General features: G+C 44.5%; 1 protein-coding gene across 1 annotated transcript in view; it reads left to right on the forward strand.

Moving 5' to 3' along the window:
- The window catches only part of stab1 (stabilin 1), a 259,880-nt gene that overhangs the window by 99,436 nt on the left and 143,574 nt on the right, over window positions 1–16,870 (forward strand). Inside the window, exons 21-23 of the mRNA XM_055647479.1 lie at window positions 1,977–2,063; window positions 4,729–4,840; window positions 9,914–10,100. Coding sequence (XP_055503454.1) covers window positions 1,977–2,063; window positions 4,729–4,840; window positions 9,914–10,100 — 386 coding nt within the window. The remainder of the gene's footprint in view (window positions 1–1,976; window positions 2,064–4,728; window positions 4,841–9,913; window positions 10,101–16,870) is intronic.

Genomic DNA, 16,870 nt, shown 5'->3' on the forward strand with positions numbered 1-16,870 from the left:
CACTGTGGCCACAGTGTGTGCTATCAACTGTGGTTGCTCACCTTGTTACTCCAAAAGCACCTGCTGAAGACATGACCTCTACCACCCAGGAGCAGACGCATGGAAATATCTCTCTGCAGGTTCTCCACCAAGATGCATATCATCTTGACTGTGAAATATATCACTGGATCTGAATGTTGGAATTCCTTCACTAGTGTTGCAGGAGTACCTTCACCATGTAGGCTGTGGCAGTGTAATGCCGTTACTTAACACCTTCCTCTCGAATGCAGATAGGGATGGACAATAAATGCTGGCCTCACTGATGTCACCCACATTGTGTAAATTAGAAAAAAAACTCAGGTCCATGAAAGGAATGATGAATGAGATGCGTAACTTGTGGGGTGATCAGTCAACATGATCACCAAAATACTAATTTTCTGTAAATTCCTTTCAAACTGTTTTTCAAGTTCTTCTGAAGCTCTGTGTTAAAGTTCTTTGTAAATCTTTCTGTTCTGTTTTGGTTGTCAATAATAAGTGGTGACAGAAGGAATTTCTAAGTGTTAGTTAAGGGTGTTAGCTCAACTTATGGGATAGACAGATAGGAAATGAGATCAGGGCTTGAATTCCCTTCTTGTCTCTCCATCTCAGCCGAGTACTTGGGAGGGAAAGAAAGATCTTCCCCAGAGAAATGAAAATAGAAACCGCTGACTGAGTTAAGCCATGGTACTCAGTCGGCCTCAGGAAGTCGTTACAATGGTGCAGGAAACTGGTTGAGAACAAAAGATGCTCGAAATGCTGGAGAACTTGAATAAGGATAGAAAATGCTGGAAATACTCAGCAGGTGAGGCAGCATCAATGATGAGAGAAGGAGAGTTAACATTTCATCCGGACCTCATTGACAAAACATTAACTGTTTGCCTGTCCACTAATGTTGCCTGGCCTGCAGAGTACATGCAGCATTTCCTGTTTTTATTCCAGGAAATGAAACGTACTTATTCAATACATACATGTTTTCAGAATGCACACATGTACACATACTTGAATTCAGGTGTATTCAAGAGAGAATTAGATATAGCTCTTAGGGCTAACGGAATCAAGGGATATGGGGAGAAAGCAGGAATGGGGTACTGATTTTGGATGATCAGCCATGATCACATTCAATATAATCATGGCTGATCATCCAAAATCAGTACCCTGTTCCTGCTGGCTCAAAGGGCCAAATGGCCACTCCTGCACATATTTTCTATGCTATGAAACAGGTTGTTGGTCTATTGGTTTTGTTTTTTTGGTGATGCAGCATCTAAAGAGAAGAAAACATGGCTGAGAATTGGAGATGCTAAGGAGTGGGAGGCAGGTGGTGTGTTGGTGCTGAATGTGCTCCTCGGATGGGAATAGGACCATTCTTCCAGGCTGCTCCACCTATTTTCCATCCATTCCATTATAATCAGATCATTTGTCTACTGTATATGCACTTGGCATCCCATTGATGCTGGCAGGAGCCTCATTGATACTTGTGCATCGAGATTCTACGGTGCTGCCTATTCCAGGTTAGTCACAGCCAGGGCAGGAGCAGATCCAGCCCATCTTCAACCAACAAGCTTCTCCTTGTTGACTCGAGGAGGGCTGGAATTGTTCCAGGCTCCTTGCAAAGGATTTTATCCCTTGGTTGATCTACTCTTTAATGGCCCTGATCCTGTTCATCACTCACATGTGATCTCCAGAACTACTAATCTTTGCCCATTATGTGTCAGCAGAATGCCCGACGATGAAAAAGCCATTGAAGACACCTCACTAATTTTACTCCCCCCACTCCCACCTTACCTCCTACCCCAGGGTTGGCTTCCTATTTACAGGGGTAAAATCCACTGTGGTACATTTCTGCTGGGAGCAGGGGGAGATAGGGTTAACATGCTATGATACTGAATATAAATAAAAGCATACCCTTCCCGAAGATCTTGTTGATAATTAAAATGTGTTCCATTTTGGTTCTCGTCTAGGTACGGAAATGCTGTAAAGGGTTCTACGGACCAGATTGCAAAGCCTGCCTGGGAGGTTTTCAACATCCATGTTATGGACATGGAGAAGTAAGTTCATTCTTTCTTGAAAAAAGGGCCAGTAAAAAATTGACAAGAAATTATACTTTGGTAAGTTTTTTTAACCATATAACCATATAACAATTACAGCACGGAAACAGGCCATCTCGGCCCTACAAGTCCGTGCCGAACAACTTTTTTTTCCCCTTAGCCCCACCTGCCTGCACTCATACCATAACCCTCCATTCCCATAACCCTCCATTTAAGAGGACTGATTAAAGCTTCTGTGAGTATTTTAATTCATTGTAACTGCAAAAGGAGACTATTTGGCCCATCTTGCTCTTGCTATTTTGCTGCACTCTCACTTGTCTACTCTCGATCCATTGTTTACGGTTTGAGATGGATACAGCACAGGACATGTGGACAGTTTGCACACTGCACAGCCAGTACCTGTCCAGTGCTGGAAGCTTGAGGGTCAAATGAATTTGTCTCATCAGCATTCATGTTTAAACTTCCATCCCCGTGACCCATATGACTACACAGGTAAATTCATAGTTCATAAGTTATATGAGCAGTAATTTGTAATTTGGCCCATCAAGTAATTTGGCCCATCAAGAATTAGGCCATTCGCCATCCATTCAAGGCTGATCTATCTTTCCCTCTCAACTCCCATTCTTTCCCCATAACCCCTGACACTCTTACTAATCACAAATCTGTCAATCTCTACCTTAAAATACCCATTGACTTGGCCTCCACAGCCACCTGTAGCAATGAATTGCACAGATTCACCCCCTTTGACAAAATAAATTCCTCCTCATCTCCTTTCTAAATGTACATCTATTTATTCTGAGGCTACGGCTTTTGCTCCTAGACTCTCCCACTAGTGGAAACATCCTCTCCACATCCACTCTATCCAAGCTCCATATCCACATATACCTCTACAGGTAGATCGTATATCATCCCTGTGTTTTGTTTGGCTCCAGGTCTCCTGCCTCAATGTTAATATTCTTATCTCTGTACTTTTATACTCAACTTTTAGTTCCCCGTAAACCTTCTGCATTCTGAACATTGCTTTGACTTCAGCCTCTTGCACCTCACCATTGCCCTTGAGGTGATGAAGCAGTGTGAGTTAGTTGGCACCATTCCAGTCTCCACGTCGGACGGCTGTGGTTTCAAATCCCCCTCTTGCAACTTGGACTCATAAATCGACATTGACACTCCATTACGGTACAGTGTCCTGCACGTTCTGAAATGTCTTTCTCATGAAATGTTAAACCAAAACCTTGCCTGTTCTTTCAGGAGGATCTTTATAAATCTTATGCTGTTATTTTGACAAAGAGTGGAGGATTTTTCTCTTGGCCAAAATGTGTCTGTCATTCAAAATTGCTTTGGCATTGTTGTTTGTGGGAGGTTGTTGGGTATGGTTTGGCTGTTGCTCTTACTGTATTAGCAGCTACAGTGATTTGCAATAGAAATGCAGGCGTTTAGACATATGGCCCCTTACTGTGGAATTCCTATTTGAAGCTTTCTCACCCATTTCGCTTCTGTTCCCATGTTGTAAATGTTCCTTTGGCAAGGAAGTTCCCCGTACAATATTAATCATCCAGTCAGCTTCTCCAATCCACAAAATAAGTCTTTTTTTTTCTAGCAAACACAACAATTTCAAGTCAAGTCAAGTCAAGTCAAGTCAAGTTTATTTGTCACATACACATACGAGATGTGCAGTGAAATGAAAGTGGCAATGCTCGCGGAACAACAAAACAACCAAACAATTATAAACACAATCATAACACACATATTATTTTACATAATAAATAATAGAAGGAAAAAAACGTTCTGTACAGTTAGTCCCTGGTGAGAAAGGCGTTTACAGTCCGAATTGCCTCTGGGAAGAAACTCCTTCTCAACCTCTCCGTTCTCACTGCATGGCAACGGAGGCGTTTGCCTGACCGTAGCGGCTGGAACAGTCTGTTGCAGGGGTGGAAGAGGTCTCTCATGATTTTGTTTGCTCTGGAGTTGCACCTCCTGTTGTATAGTTCCTGCAGGGGGGTGAGTGAAGTTCCCATAGTGCGTTCGGCCGAACGCACTACTCTCTGCAGAGCCTTCTTGTCCTTGGCAGAGCAATTCCCGAACCAGATGGTAATGTTCCCGGACAAGATGCTTTCCACCGCCGCTGCGTAGAAGCACTGGAGGATCCTCGGAGACACTCTGAATTAATTAAGGTCAATTAATTCTGCAGAGATCCTGGAGATGTTACTGCCATTCGGTAATAGCAAGTGCAATTATTTGATAGCCGAGACAAATCTTGTTTGAAATGTCCTAAAAGAAATCTTCCAAATCTCCTAAAATGTTAGTTATGAAGGAACTAAGCAAAGTTTAGGTGCAGCAAGCTGGTGCATGATGGCGCAGCGGTAGAGTTGCTGCCTTACATTGCTTGCAGTGCCATAGATCCGGGTTCGACCCTGACAACAGGTGCTGTCTGTATAGGGTTTGTACATTAACCCTGTGACCGCGTTTGTTTTCTCCGAGATCTTCAGTTTCTTCCCACACTAAAGACGTACAGGTTTGTAGGTTAAATGGCTTGATATGTGTAAATTGTTCCTAGTGTGTGTAGGATTGTGTTAATGTGTGGGGATCGCTGGTCAGAAGGGCCTGTTTTTCTGCGCTGTATCTCTAAACTAAACTAAACTAAATGATTGATTTTGTTTTTCCACAGTGCTCTGATGGAATAGAAGGAGATGGTACATGCAAATGCTATTCAAACTTTAAGGGAATTGCCTGTCACATTTGTTCTGAACACAATAAACACGGCCAAAACTGCACCATAGGTCAGTAAGGTACAAAAATAGCAATGTTAATAAGGATTTAAAAGAAAGAGAAAATATAACATTTCACCATTTTTGTAATGTTTTGTCAAGTTTATTTCTGTAACTTCAGTCGTGGAAAATCCTTAAATTTATTCTAACATGACAGGTGAATTAATATAAACAAATACCATGAATATTATTTTAAGTTTGCCCATCAGGTAGAAAACTGGCAGGCTTGGTTTCTATACTTGGGCCTTTGTTACCATATAACAATTACAGCACGGAAACAGGCCATCTCGGCTCTACAAGTCCGTGCCGAACATCTTTTTTCCCTTAGTCCCACCTGCCTGCACTCATACCATAACCCTCCATTCCCTTCTCATCCATATGCCTATCCAATTTATTTTTAAATGATACCAACGAACCTGCCTCCACCACTTCCACTGGAAGCTCATTCCACACCGCTACCACTCTCCGAGTAAAGATGTTCCCCCTCATGTTACCCCTAAACTTCTGTCCCTTAATTCTGAAGTCATGTCCTCTTGTTTGAATCTTCCCTATTCTCAAAGGGAAAAGCTGATCCACATCAACTCTGTCTATCCCTCTCATCATTTTCAAAGACCTCTATCAAGTCCCCCCTTAACCTTCTGCGCTCCAGAGAATAAAGACCTAACTTATTCAACCTTTCTCTGTAACTTAGTTGTTGAAACCCAGGCAACATTCTAGTAAATCTCCTCTGCACTCTCTCTATTTTGTTGACATCCTTCCTATAATTGGGCGACCAAAATTGTACCCCATACTCCAGATTTGGTCTCACCAATTAGAACTGTCCAGTAGTTCTAATGAATGCAAAATCAAGTGGGAATGCAAAAACAAGAGCAATGTTTCACCCAGTGTCACTAATTTCATGATGTATTAAGAGGCTGTCCCACTGTGGCGACCTAATTCATGAGTTTAGAAGAGTTTAGAAGAGTTTGAAAAAATGTTGTGTTGAAGACCTCCTTCGACTATGTTGAAGACCTCCCTCGACTACGTTGAAAACTAGCTTCGACTACCTTCGATTACCTTTGACTACCCTCGATTACCAACGAATAACATGCCGACCTACTTCGACTAAACCAATGAGTAAAAAATGTATCGAATTTTTCCATGGCGACCTTTTTTTACTCGCGGGCATTTTTCAACATGTTGAAAAATACACCGCGACCTAGCTGAGGCCTCGAGTACGCGGGGACTACCCTCGAGCATGAAGGAGAGTTACGGAGACCTCCTAGGATCTCTTGTCAACCATGCTGCGAGTATGAGTCGAGGGCAAACTCGTTAGAACTCGCGGATTAGGTTGCCACAGTGGGACAGGCCCTTCAGGTTACAACTGTCTGCAACTTTATTCATTTTATATTTGCTAACTGCTGGGTGGCAATTCATCATTGTAACAACCATACTATAAGGTGTCAGCTTACCAGAATGGTGGTGTTACCTACAATAGTTGCACATGTGCTGATGGTGGATAATGACACTCTACGGCTGGAAGTTTATTCTATGCAATATGAACACAGATCACATTTGATCTAAATCTCATATTTGAGTATTAAACAACGAAATACATTGCAATCCAGAATAAAATCCAGTCATTTGGCAACTGTTGATAAACAGATGGATAAATTGAGGGTGGTGCTGTTTAATCAAGCAAAGAAAAACAGAACTTGTCTCATTCTAGCACTTTTTTTGATATTTATGACACTTAAAACAAGTACTATATTTATGCGGTTCCACACACACACACATGCTTTTTAAAGCATTTCCAAGAAATTAGAGACTACCTTAATTATGCTGCATGAATTGTAGGAAATGATTTCTGCACAAGGTCTCACAAACAGTAATGAACTCATGAGCAGATCATCCACTGTAGTGATAAAGGGGAGCAGCTGGAAGAACCCAGTGTGTCAGGCAGCATCTGTGGAGGGAAGTGGACAGTCAACGTTGTAGGTTGAGACCCTTAATCTGGACTGAACATTTACATTCCTACAGTCTAGATCAAGGGTCTCAACCCAAAACATTGATGGTCCATTTCCCCATCAGAGATGCTGTCTAACCTGCTGATCCTCCAGCTGGTCTCTTTGCAACACATCCCAGCTTCTGCAATCTCTTGTGCCTCAACTACCATAATGATGTTGGTTACAGGATAAATATTACACAGGACTCCTTTGCTGTTGCTCAACAGAGCAGCATGGGATCTTTTACCTCCTTGACATAGAAGGTGTAGGAGACAGGGCACAATTTAACAATTCATCAGAAAGATGGAACAGTTTGGTATGACAGTGATTTTATGCTCAAGAGTGCATCTCTGGAGTGAGATATAAATCTGCACAGAAAATATATGTTATTATCTCTATATATGCTAGTGTTAAAAATTATGTTCAGCATCTAAGACTCAATGATTTTGGATATTAATATAATGTACCCCTATCTACTTCGAGGTATGAAGTCCTATTTTGCTTTTGGTTCTTTACTGGAATGTGGGTACTGCGGATAAGCCAGCATTTGATGCTCTCCCCAACTTCCATCTTGCTTGCTAATAAACATTTCAGAGGGAATGAGAACCCTATTGGTGGAGCCACTTACAGATTAGATTGAGTTTAAAGATTATGGGTCCTTGAAATACATTAGATTTATAGTCTACAAGATGCACAGACACAGGCATATCAAAAAAACCCACTAGTTTAATGAATGTGATCAGGTACTGTTTAAGAAAGAACTGCAGATGCTGGAAAAATCGAAGGTAGGCAAAAATGCTGGAGGTACTCAGCGGGTGAGGCAGCATCTACGGAGAGAAGGAAATAGGTGACTTTTCGGGTCGAAACCCTTCTTCAGACTGATTTCGGGGGGGGGGGGAAGAAAGGAAGAGGCGGAAACAGTAGGCTTGTGGGAGAACTGGGAAGGAGAAGGAGGGTGAAAGCAAGGACTATCTGAAATTAGAGAAGTCAATGTTCATACTGCTGGGGTGTAAACTACCCAAGCAAAATATGAGGTGCTGTTCCACCAATTTGCACTGGGCCTCACTCTGGCAATGGAGGAGGAAGGTCAGGTACTGAGATCAGCTAACACCATTGTACAAAAAGCTGACTTACTGAGGAAATTGTGTTCAGAAGGTTATCTGAGAGTTGGTTGAGATGCTAGTAATTTTCTATGGTGATTTATATCCCACTTTGAGATAAGTGAAAGTGGGAGGGATATTTGAGACAGTGGAGCTTATGTTGGGGATAAAAGTAATATCACACATTGTCAGGATACAGAAGACTGCAACAAGCATTAGTAAATGGGATTGAACAGCTGGGTACTTGATAATTTTATTTAGTTTAAGATTCCGCATTGAAACAGGCCCTTTGACACACCAAGTCTGTGCTGGCCAATGATCACCAATACACTAGGTATATCCTGTACACTAGGGATGATTTACAGAAGCCAATTAATCTACAAACCTGTACGTCTTTGGAGTGTGGGAGGAAACCAGAGCACCTGGGGAAAACCCACCTGGTCACAGGGACAACGCACAAATTCTGTAAAGACAGCACCCGTAGTCAGGATTGAACCAGGTTCACTGACGCAGTAAGGCAACAACTGCACCACCATGCCACCCTCTTATTTGACCTGTCATGCAATGAAGCAGCCCACTCATCACGATTTAAAGATTAAAAAGTGTGTTTGATATATTACGTTACTGGAGACTTCAATGAAAGTTATTCTGTTGCCCCGTACAGACAGCACCAGTAGTCAGGATTAAACCCAGGTCTCTGGAATTGTGAGGTAGCAACTCTACCATTGCACTACTGTGCTAAAACTGATTTGCATGGACATGGTGGATCAGAGGGCTTGATTCTATGCAGTATGAATCTGAGACTCTTTATCCTGTACAGGATGACGAAGAAGGATTTTTAGACAATTTAGACCCGGCTGAAGGGTTGAGGACAACAATTCTGATGTAGAGTTGGATCTCATTCATAAGTACATGTACATGAAATCTGATGTCAGTAGGAACAAGTACGAGAGATGTTGGTTGCGACAGAGGACTGACCCAATGTGTTTGGGCATGGACGGTGGTAATTTCACGTGGTACTCTGCTTATGGACCTGTCCCACTTAGGTGACTTTTTAGGCGACTGCAGGAGCCTCTGTGGTCGCCACATGGTGGTTGCCTGGGAGTCGCCTTCATGGCCGCGAGGAGTTCCCGCATTCTGGGCCTCATTATGTTCGCTGCAAATTTTTCAACATGTTGAAAAAATAGGGGTGACCAGAATGAAGCCGCCATGAAGAGTAGTGAGAATTCTCGTGATGTAGGTGGGTCGCCAGGGGGTCCTAGTGGGTTGCCAGGAGGTCTAGAGTTCTCGTAGGTTGTAGCCGGTGCTGACCGGTGAATTTCATTGGCAAAAAAAGCAGAAGCGGTAGTTTTCAGAACCAAGGATAACCGACCGGTAATGTTAAATGTCCGCCGAGCTTCACAGCCGTGTATCTCTGGCTTCGTAAAAGTTGGCTCCATTCCTTCTCCCTGCTTCTCCCCCCTTTCACCCCTCTTTCCCCCCCACCCCCCTCTTTTAAAGCACTTACCATACACTGTGCTTTAGCTCTTAATTACAGCGACAACCTTCCTGTTCATCGTGGTGTGTGTCTGTATCACCTTGGCTTTGCACCGTGTTAATTTCACTCAGATAGCACTCCCCCGCTTGCCATGTCGGGCTGGTGAAGGTGTGTGTGTGTGTGTGTGTGTCTGTCTGTGTCTGTCTGTCTGTCTGTCTGTCTGTCTGTCTGTGTCTGTCTGTCTGTGTGTGTGTGTGTGTCTGTGTATGATGGCATAACATGATCACAGATGTAATAGGTGTCGTTTTACAATTTTGATAAGTGCTATTTGGATACTGCAACAAAAGCAAAACCGATTGAAAGGATTCAAAGATGATGTTTTGCAGAAACTGGGTTGGTTTTTTTTGAGGGGGAGGTTGATGGTAGCAAATGTGAAGGAGAGGGCCAATGTCCCTGAGTAGAGAGAATGCAAGCGTGCCGAATGAGAGCTTTGAGACTTGTCTTTGTATTTCTTCCTTTGCAGACTGCCCTTGCTTGCACGGCATTTGTGATAACAGACCTGAAAACTCTGGCATTTGCCAGCCTGGCACGTGCATGGAGGGATTCACAGGCACATTCTGTGACCAGAAGACCGAGCCGTGTGGCCCATATAGTTTATCTCAGTATTGTCATGCATTTGCCGTGTGTGAATACCACAATGATACAGCCAGGTAAGAAAACCAAGAATTACAAAGAACAAATTTCACTTTGATATTTTCAGTCATTAAATTAAAGTAATTTTTTTTTTAGTGACTTGCATTTAGGTAGAGTGTTTCATACTTGAGAGCCTTAGACAACTGAACTAATTATTTTTAAAGAGTCCTAGAACGATACAACAAAAAAGGCCCTTCGGCCCAAGTCGTCCATGCTCGCCAAGATGCTAGTCCCATCTGCCCATATTTGATCTATATCCCTCTAAGCACTTACTATCCATGTAGTTATCCAAATACCTTTGAATTTATTTTAGCTTAGTTTAGAGATACAGAGCGGAAACAGGCCCTTCGGCCCAGTGAGTCTGCGCCGACCAGTGATTCCCGCACATTAACTCTATCCTAAACACACTCGGGACAATTTACAATTATGCCAAGCCAATTAACCTGCAAACCTGTCAGGCACGTGCCGTCAGGGTGGGCAAGGTAGGCACTGCCTACCCTGACTAAAATTATGACATGGTAATTATTAAATATAAATAGTAAAGGCATGGGAGAATTATGCCTATTAAGAGATCGATCTCTGAGGTCGGCATAATTCTCCGTGCCTTTCAACCGCAGCACTTGTAACGTGCAAAGGTCTGTGCAGTCCACGTGCCGTCAGCGCTGCTTCAAGCCGTCAATGACAAGCGGGACTGAAGGAAGCTGAAATTCTGCCTTGGCTGTAATGCACATGTGCAGCGCACGTTTCCTGGCGGCTTTTTCAAATATGGATTGTCATTATTTTAAGAGTATCTTAGGACACAAAGAGAGAAGAATGGAGTTTGTGCACCAATAATGTGGTAAGTACATTCTTGGTGCTTTATGTTTTTAAATACCATATTTCCCGCGGTGGGGGGAGCTCCTTTCACAGTGTTTGAGGAGTCTGGCCTGAGGTAAAGTTACGGGGAGGGCAGGAGCGTTGTGAAGGAGAGGATCGGGGCCAGTAACCAATTTGCGACGTTCCGGGCACGGAGCCACCGCATTGTGGCCGGGGAATGAATTAGCTCGAGTGGCTGCGAGTGGACAGCCAGTTCTGCCGGCCCCCGCCCACCTCTGGCAGTGCTCTCCGTCTGAAAATCTCTCTCCTGCCGCTCGCCGGCCTCACTCATGTCAGCCGCTTCCCGTAAATCCTTAAATTCCGACAGCGCACTCAAGGGACCAATTGAGGTTACTCTACTGTCGGAATTTAGGGATTTGCGGGAAGTGTCTGACATGAGCGAAGCCGGCGAGCGGCAGTTGAGAGGTGTTCAGTTGGAGAGCACTGCCAGAGGTGAGTGGCCCGGCAGAAGGGGCTGTCCGATCCCGGCGGACACTCGCAGTCACCCGAGCTGCTTCCCTCCCCGGAAGTGGCGGCCAGTTCTGCTGTCCGTGTCTGGAGCGCTGCAGCAGTGGTGAGTGAGTTACTGACATGATCTCCGACCCCCTCCTTCTCAACGCTCCTGCCCTCCCCGCATCTTTAACCCCTGGCACAAACTCTCCACACGCTGTGAAAGGAACTCTCCCTCCAATTGGTCCCTTGAATTAGTATTGTCATTCAATAAGATGACAACTGATTCAACTTATTGTGGTGAGCTCCAGTTTTTCCACCATCTCACCACCTGCCTTCATCCTCCATCCCCCACCCATTGTAATTAAAAAATGAAGGAGATTTTGAAGCCTTGGGCAAATTGAATTGTTAATTATATTTATTTTATATTTTTACGGAGAGAACAATCTGCATGCACGGTTTAAGAATGTTTTTTAAAACCGACTGACTGCCTTGAGTAATTACTCACGGCACGTGCCTGAAACCTGTGTTGGAATGAACTGCAGATTCTGGTTTAAATTGAAGGTAGACACAAAATGCTGGAGTAACTCAGTGGGACAGGCAGCATCGCTGGCGAGAAGGAATGGGTGACGTTTCGGGTCGAGTCCCTTCTTCAGACTGATGTGTCAGGGGAGTGGGTGGGACAGAGATAGAATGTAGTCGGAGACAGTAAGACTGGTGGGAGAACTGGGAAGGGGGAGGGGATGGAGAGAGAGGGAAAGCAAGGGCTATTTGAAGTTAGAGAAGTCAATGTTCATACTGCTGGGTGTAAACTACCCAAGTGAAATATGAGGTGCTGTTCCTCCAATTTGCATTGTACCTTACTCTGATAATGGAGGAGTCCCAGGACAGAAAGGTCAGATTGGGAATGGGAGAGGGTTAAAGTGCTGAGTAACTGTGAGATCAGATAGGTTTAGGCGGACTGAGCGGAGGTGTTCAGCGAAACGATCGCCGAGCCTGCGCTTGGTCTCGCCGATATACAGGAGCTGACACCTGGAACAGTGGATACAGTAGATGAGGTTGGAGGAGGTGCAAGTGAACCTCTGCCTCACCTGGAAAGACTGCTTGCATCTCTTGTGGTTGCAGGGGAAAGTACCTGGTGAGGGCGTGGTTTGGGTGAGAAGGGACGAGTTGACCAGGGAGCTGCGGAGGGAACGGTCTCTGCAGAAAGCTGAAAGGGGCGGAGATGGGAAGATGTGGCTAGTAGTGTGATCCCATTTGAGGTTGCGAAAATGTTGGATGATTATATGCTGTATACGACGGCTGATGGGTTGGAAGGTGAGGACAAGGGGGACTCTGTCCTTGTTACAAATGAGGTAGAGGGGTAGCAGAGCGGAGCGATGGTGAACACCAGGCAATGGATTGAAATTCTTGCTTTAAAAAAACAAAAAACTTGTCAATTGCACACCAGTAGCGGACGCATCCCTTTGTAACTATTTGGGATCCCAGGGAAAATATTAGCAAACCTGTGGGTCCATGCATGCTGATGATGGAGCATGAACCTCCATAATTTCCCAGTGGAGTTTCCTTGCTGGAATTTTAATCGCTCCATAAATTTCACTGGCTGTGAGGAAGATACATTACAGGGTATTTACTATAATTTTCAAATAATTGAGTTAATTTGAATGCCCTTTGTTATTTTATATGCCCTTTGTTATTTTATATTTTTTGAATGTATAGAACTAGAGCTTTGTTGTGCAGCAAGGTGAAGTCAGCTGGTTCTTCAGATGTGTGCAGGGTTCAAGTAATGTAATTGTCATTCACATTTCATTACTGTTTCTCAATAGCCCTACAAATGACTCACTTTTCAGTGCACATTTAGTTCAGTGAGTCTACCCTACAATCTGTGGCTGCAAGCTGAACACCTTTTTTAATGGCATTGACCGCAGGGGAAACTGGCCAACTGGGGTCAGTTAAATAGAACACTATTTCTGTTGCTATCGGATGTTTCTCAAAAATGGGCATTGATAGGGGCATGGGCATGTCAGGCCAAATGTCCAAATGTGCATAAATCTATATCCATGTAGTGGGAGAAACGAAGGAGAGCAGCAATTGACTGTAAAAATACATTGATTGGCTGGCTGAATGGGGAGAAAATATAGGCAAAGTTCCACAGTTCCAATGGATTGGAACCACAACAGACAGTGGGTTCCAAAGCACGACTACTCCCGGAGACATCCCACTGGTATATTTTGCCCCAAGCTTCATGTGCGTGCCTCTGAACCTTTACCCATCTGCCTACTGGTAATGGCGTCTCCTATTTACTGTATCCAAACCCGTTTTGATCTTGTACACACTATCATCGTCCTACATGGAGAATGGTCCCTAACCTTCGAGCAGAACTCTCTCATCCACACAGCCATTCTTGGAAATTGTCTTTGTATTGTGACCTCCATTGTGACCTCACTTGCATTTTGCCCAGGCTCATTGAAACGTGCCTGCTTTTCTGCTGCTTTTATGAATCCCAGGATTGTTATGCCGCTGCAAGTAAGACTATCATTGTTTCGTTGTCGGTACACATGACAATTAAACACTCTTGACTCCAGACGTGTGTGGTTTGTTATCCATTCTCTCAATGAGCCCTCAAGGGTTGATACACAGGTACACTTGAGTCTCTCTATTCCTGCAGACTCTTTGGAACAGTGCAATGGCACCTACATTTTCTCCCCTTATACTTTCCACAAAATGAGTGAATTTGCACTTCCCTTTGTCATATTTCTTCATCCCATTCAGCCAGTCCATCAAGGTCTGTTTACGGTCTATTACCACTATCCTCGCTTTATGCGGATTTGGAAATTTTCCCTCACGCACTCACGTCCTTTCAGTGGCCATTTCAGAGAAACAGCCATTAAGGTTCCAATTATCGTAGGGGGCGCTGCTCTGGCAGCAGCCATGTCAGCAGCGCGTTAGTTTTTACACTTTTTTTTTTTTTTTAGTATGTTTTAAAGTATGCTTTTGATGTTCCTCGGTGTGTCTTGTGGGGGGTGGGGGGTGGGGGGTAAGGGGGAAACCGCTTTGGTCGCCTCCTCCATGGAGAGGCGACGTTTTCCAGGTTGCCTCCCCCGTGGCCTAACATCAAGGATCGGCCTTTCCACGGAGACGCGCCTGGGACTTCAGCGGTGGGCGCAGTGTGGACTCTCGGCGTGGAGCGGGTGAGCCCTCGCTGGGGCTCGCCGGAGGGGAGCGCTCGGTTTCGCAAGCCCGCGGCAGCCGGCAGCCTGAAGCCGCGGTCTGCAGAGTTCCAGCTGGTGCGGCGTCTACAGCCCGGGATCCCTCGTGGGGGACCCGACCCGGGGGAAGAAGAAGCCGCCATTGCCGGCCCGCGGCCAACTTCTACCGCGGGCCCGGTGTGGACTTAACATCACCCCTGGAGGGGAGCTTCGACCGCCGGCCCTGCAGTCTACGGTGCTTCTGGCTGCGGCGGAGACTTTAAATCTCGACCGCCGGCCTGCGGCCTACACCAACTTAAAGCCGCGGTCTCCGGTGAGGAAGAGCCGATCCTGGACTGACTCTGGACTCTGGTCCTGTCCACGGGGGGGAAATGGAGGAGGACTGGCCAAATTCTGTGCCTTCCACCACAGTGATGATTGCTGTGGTGAATGTTTGTGTTACAGTTTTATTGTGGTTGTGTGTTCTTTATTATTGTATCGCTGCTGACAACCCAAATTCCACTGACCCTGGTTGTGTGGCAATAAATTCTATCTATCTAATTCTATCTAATTGTCTGACTTCCTTAGCAGTCAATGCCATTAAAGAGGAAGCCAAACTAGCGGTAATAGTTTGCAGCATAAACGTGGTGAACTAAATATCCACGGCTAATTTTCACTGGAAGATGGTGTGAATTGGATATAATGCAAGATCTCTATTACTGGAAATATGCGTTTCACAATCATATCCAGAAGGATTATTATCTTTACATCCATACTAATCTGCCCTTGTTGACATGTTTGAGATTCTCACTCTTTAAACCTATCGGGGGACATTTTAACTCCCAATGAGATGTGCTGGGTTCAGGTGAGAGGTTAAAAAGCTAATGATCTGAAACATGTACACACCTTGTGCCAAGTTTACACATTTCTTTGTTAATGGTTCCAGTATGCTCTGAAGAGGTGGAATTGGGCATTTAACTGTGTGGATAAGGCTGCATGCATTCAATTTATGTGATTCTATTTTTAACACATTTCGTCAGTTTTCTGTGGATAGCAAACCTGACCGGTGTGAAAAGATAAGGGAGTGGATTGTTTGCCTAAACATTACCAGCAGTGCTATTTATAGGCAAAGCAAAACTATCACATCCAGATCCAGTGTGCTTACCAGTAAAGCCCTTCTATTAGTGAAACTCTCTGTCAACTTTGCTCCTCACTAGCTCATAGAAACAAAGAAAATAGTTGCAGAATTAGGCCATTCGGCCCTTCGAGCAGGCACTGCCATTCAATATGATCATGGCTGATCATCCCTGGTCCTGTTTTCTCCCCATATCCCTTCTTTCCATTAGCCCCAAGAGCTATATCTAACTCTCTCATGAATAGATCCAGTGAATTGGCCTCTGCCTTCTGTGGCAGAGAATTTCACAGATTCATAAATCTCTGGCTGAAAATGTTTTTCTTCATCTCAGTCCTAAATGGCCCACTCCTTATTCTTAAACAGTGACCCCTGGTTCTGGACTCACCCAACATCGGGAACATTTTTCCTGCATCTAGTCTGTCCAATCCATTAAGAATTTTATATGTTTCTATAAGATCACCTCTCATCCTTTGAATATACTGTAAGCCCAGTCAGTCCATTCTTTCATCATATGTCAGTCCCGCCATCCTGGGATTTAACCTGGTGAATCTACGCTGCACTCCCTCAATAGCAAGAATGTCCTTCTTCAAATTAGGAGACCAAAACTGCACACAATACTCCAGGTGCGGTCTCACTAGGGCCCTGTACAACTGCAGTTGTTCCCTGCTCCTATACTCAAACCCTCTCGTTATGAAGGCCAACATGCCATTAGCTTTCTTCACTGCCTGCTGTACCTGCATGCTTACTTTCAGTGACTGATGTACAAAGACACCTAGGTCTCATTGCATCTCCCCTTTTCCTAATCTGCCTTCTTGTTCTTGCCACCAAAGTGAATAACCTCACATTTATCCACTTTATACTGCATCTGCCCACTCACCCAACCTATCCAAGTCACCCTGCAGCCTCCTAACATCCTCCTCGCAGCTCACACTGCCACCCAGCTTTGTGTCATCTGCAGACTTGCAGATGTTACATTTAATTCCCTCGTCTAAATCGTTAATATATATTGTAAATAACTGGGGTCCCAGCATCGAGCCTTGCAGCACCCTATTAGTCACTGCCTGCCATTCTGAAAAGGACCTGTTGATTCCCACTCTTTGCTTCCTGTCTGCCAACCAGTTCTCTATATATGTCAATACCCTACCCCCAATACCATGTG

The sequence above is a fragment of the Leucoraja erinacea genome, chromosome 16 (genome assembly GCF_028641065.1).
Source record: "Leucoraja erinacea ecotype New England chromosome 16, Leri_hhj_1, whole genome shotgun sequence".
Lineage (NCBI taxonomy): Eukaryota > Metazoa > Chordata > Chondrichthyes > Rajiformes > Rajidae > Leucoraja > Leucoraja erinaceus.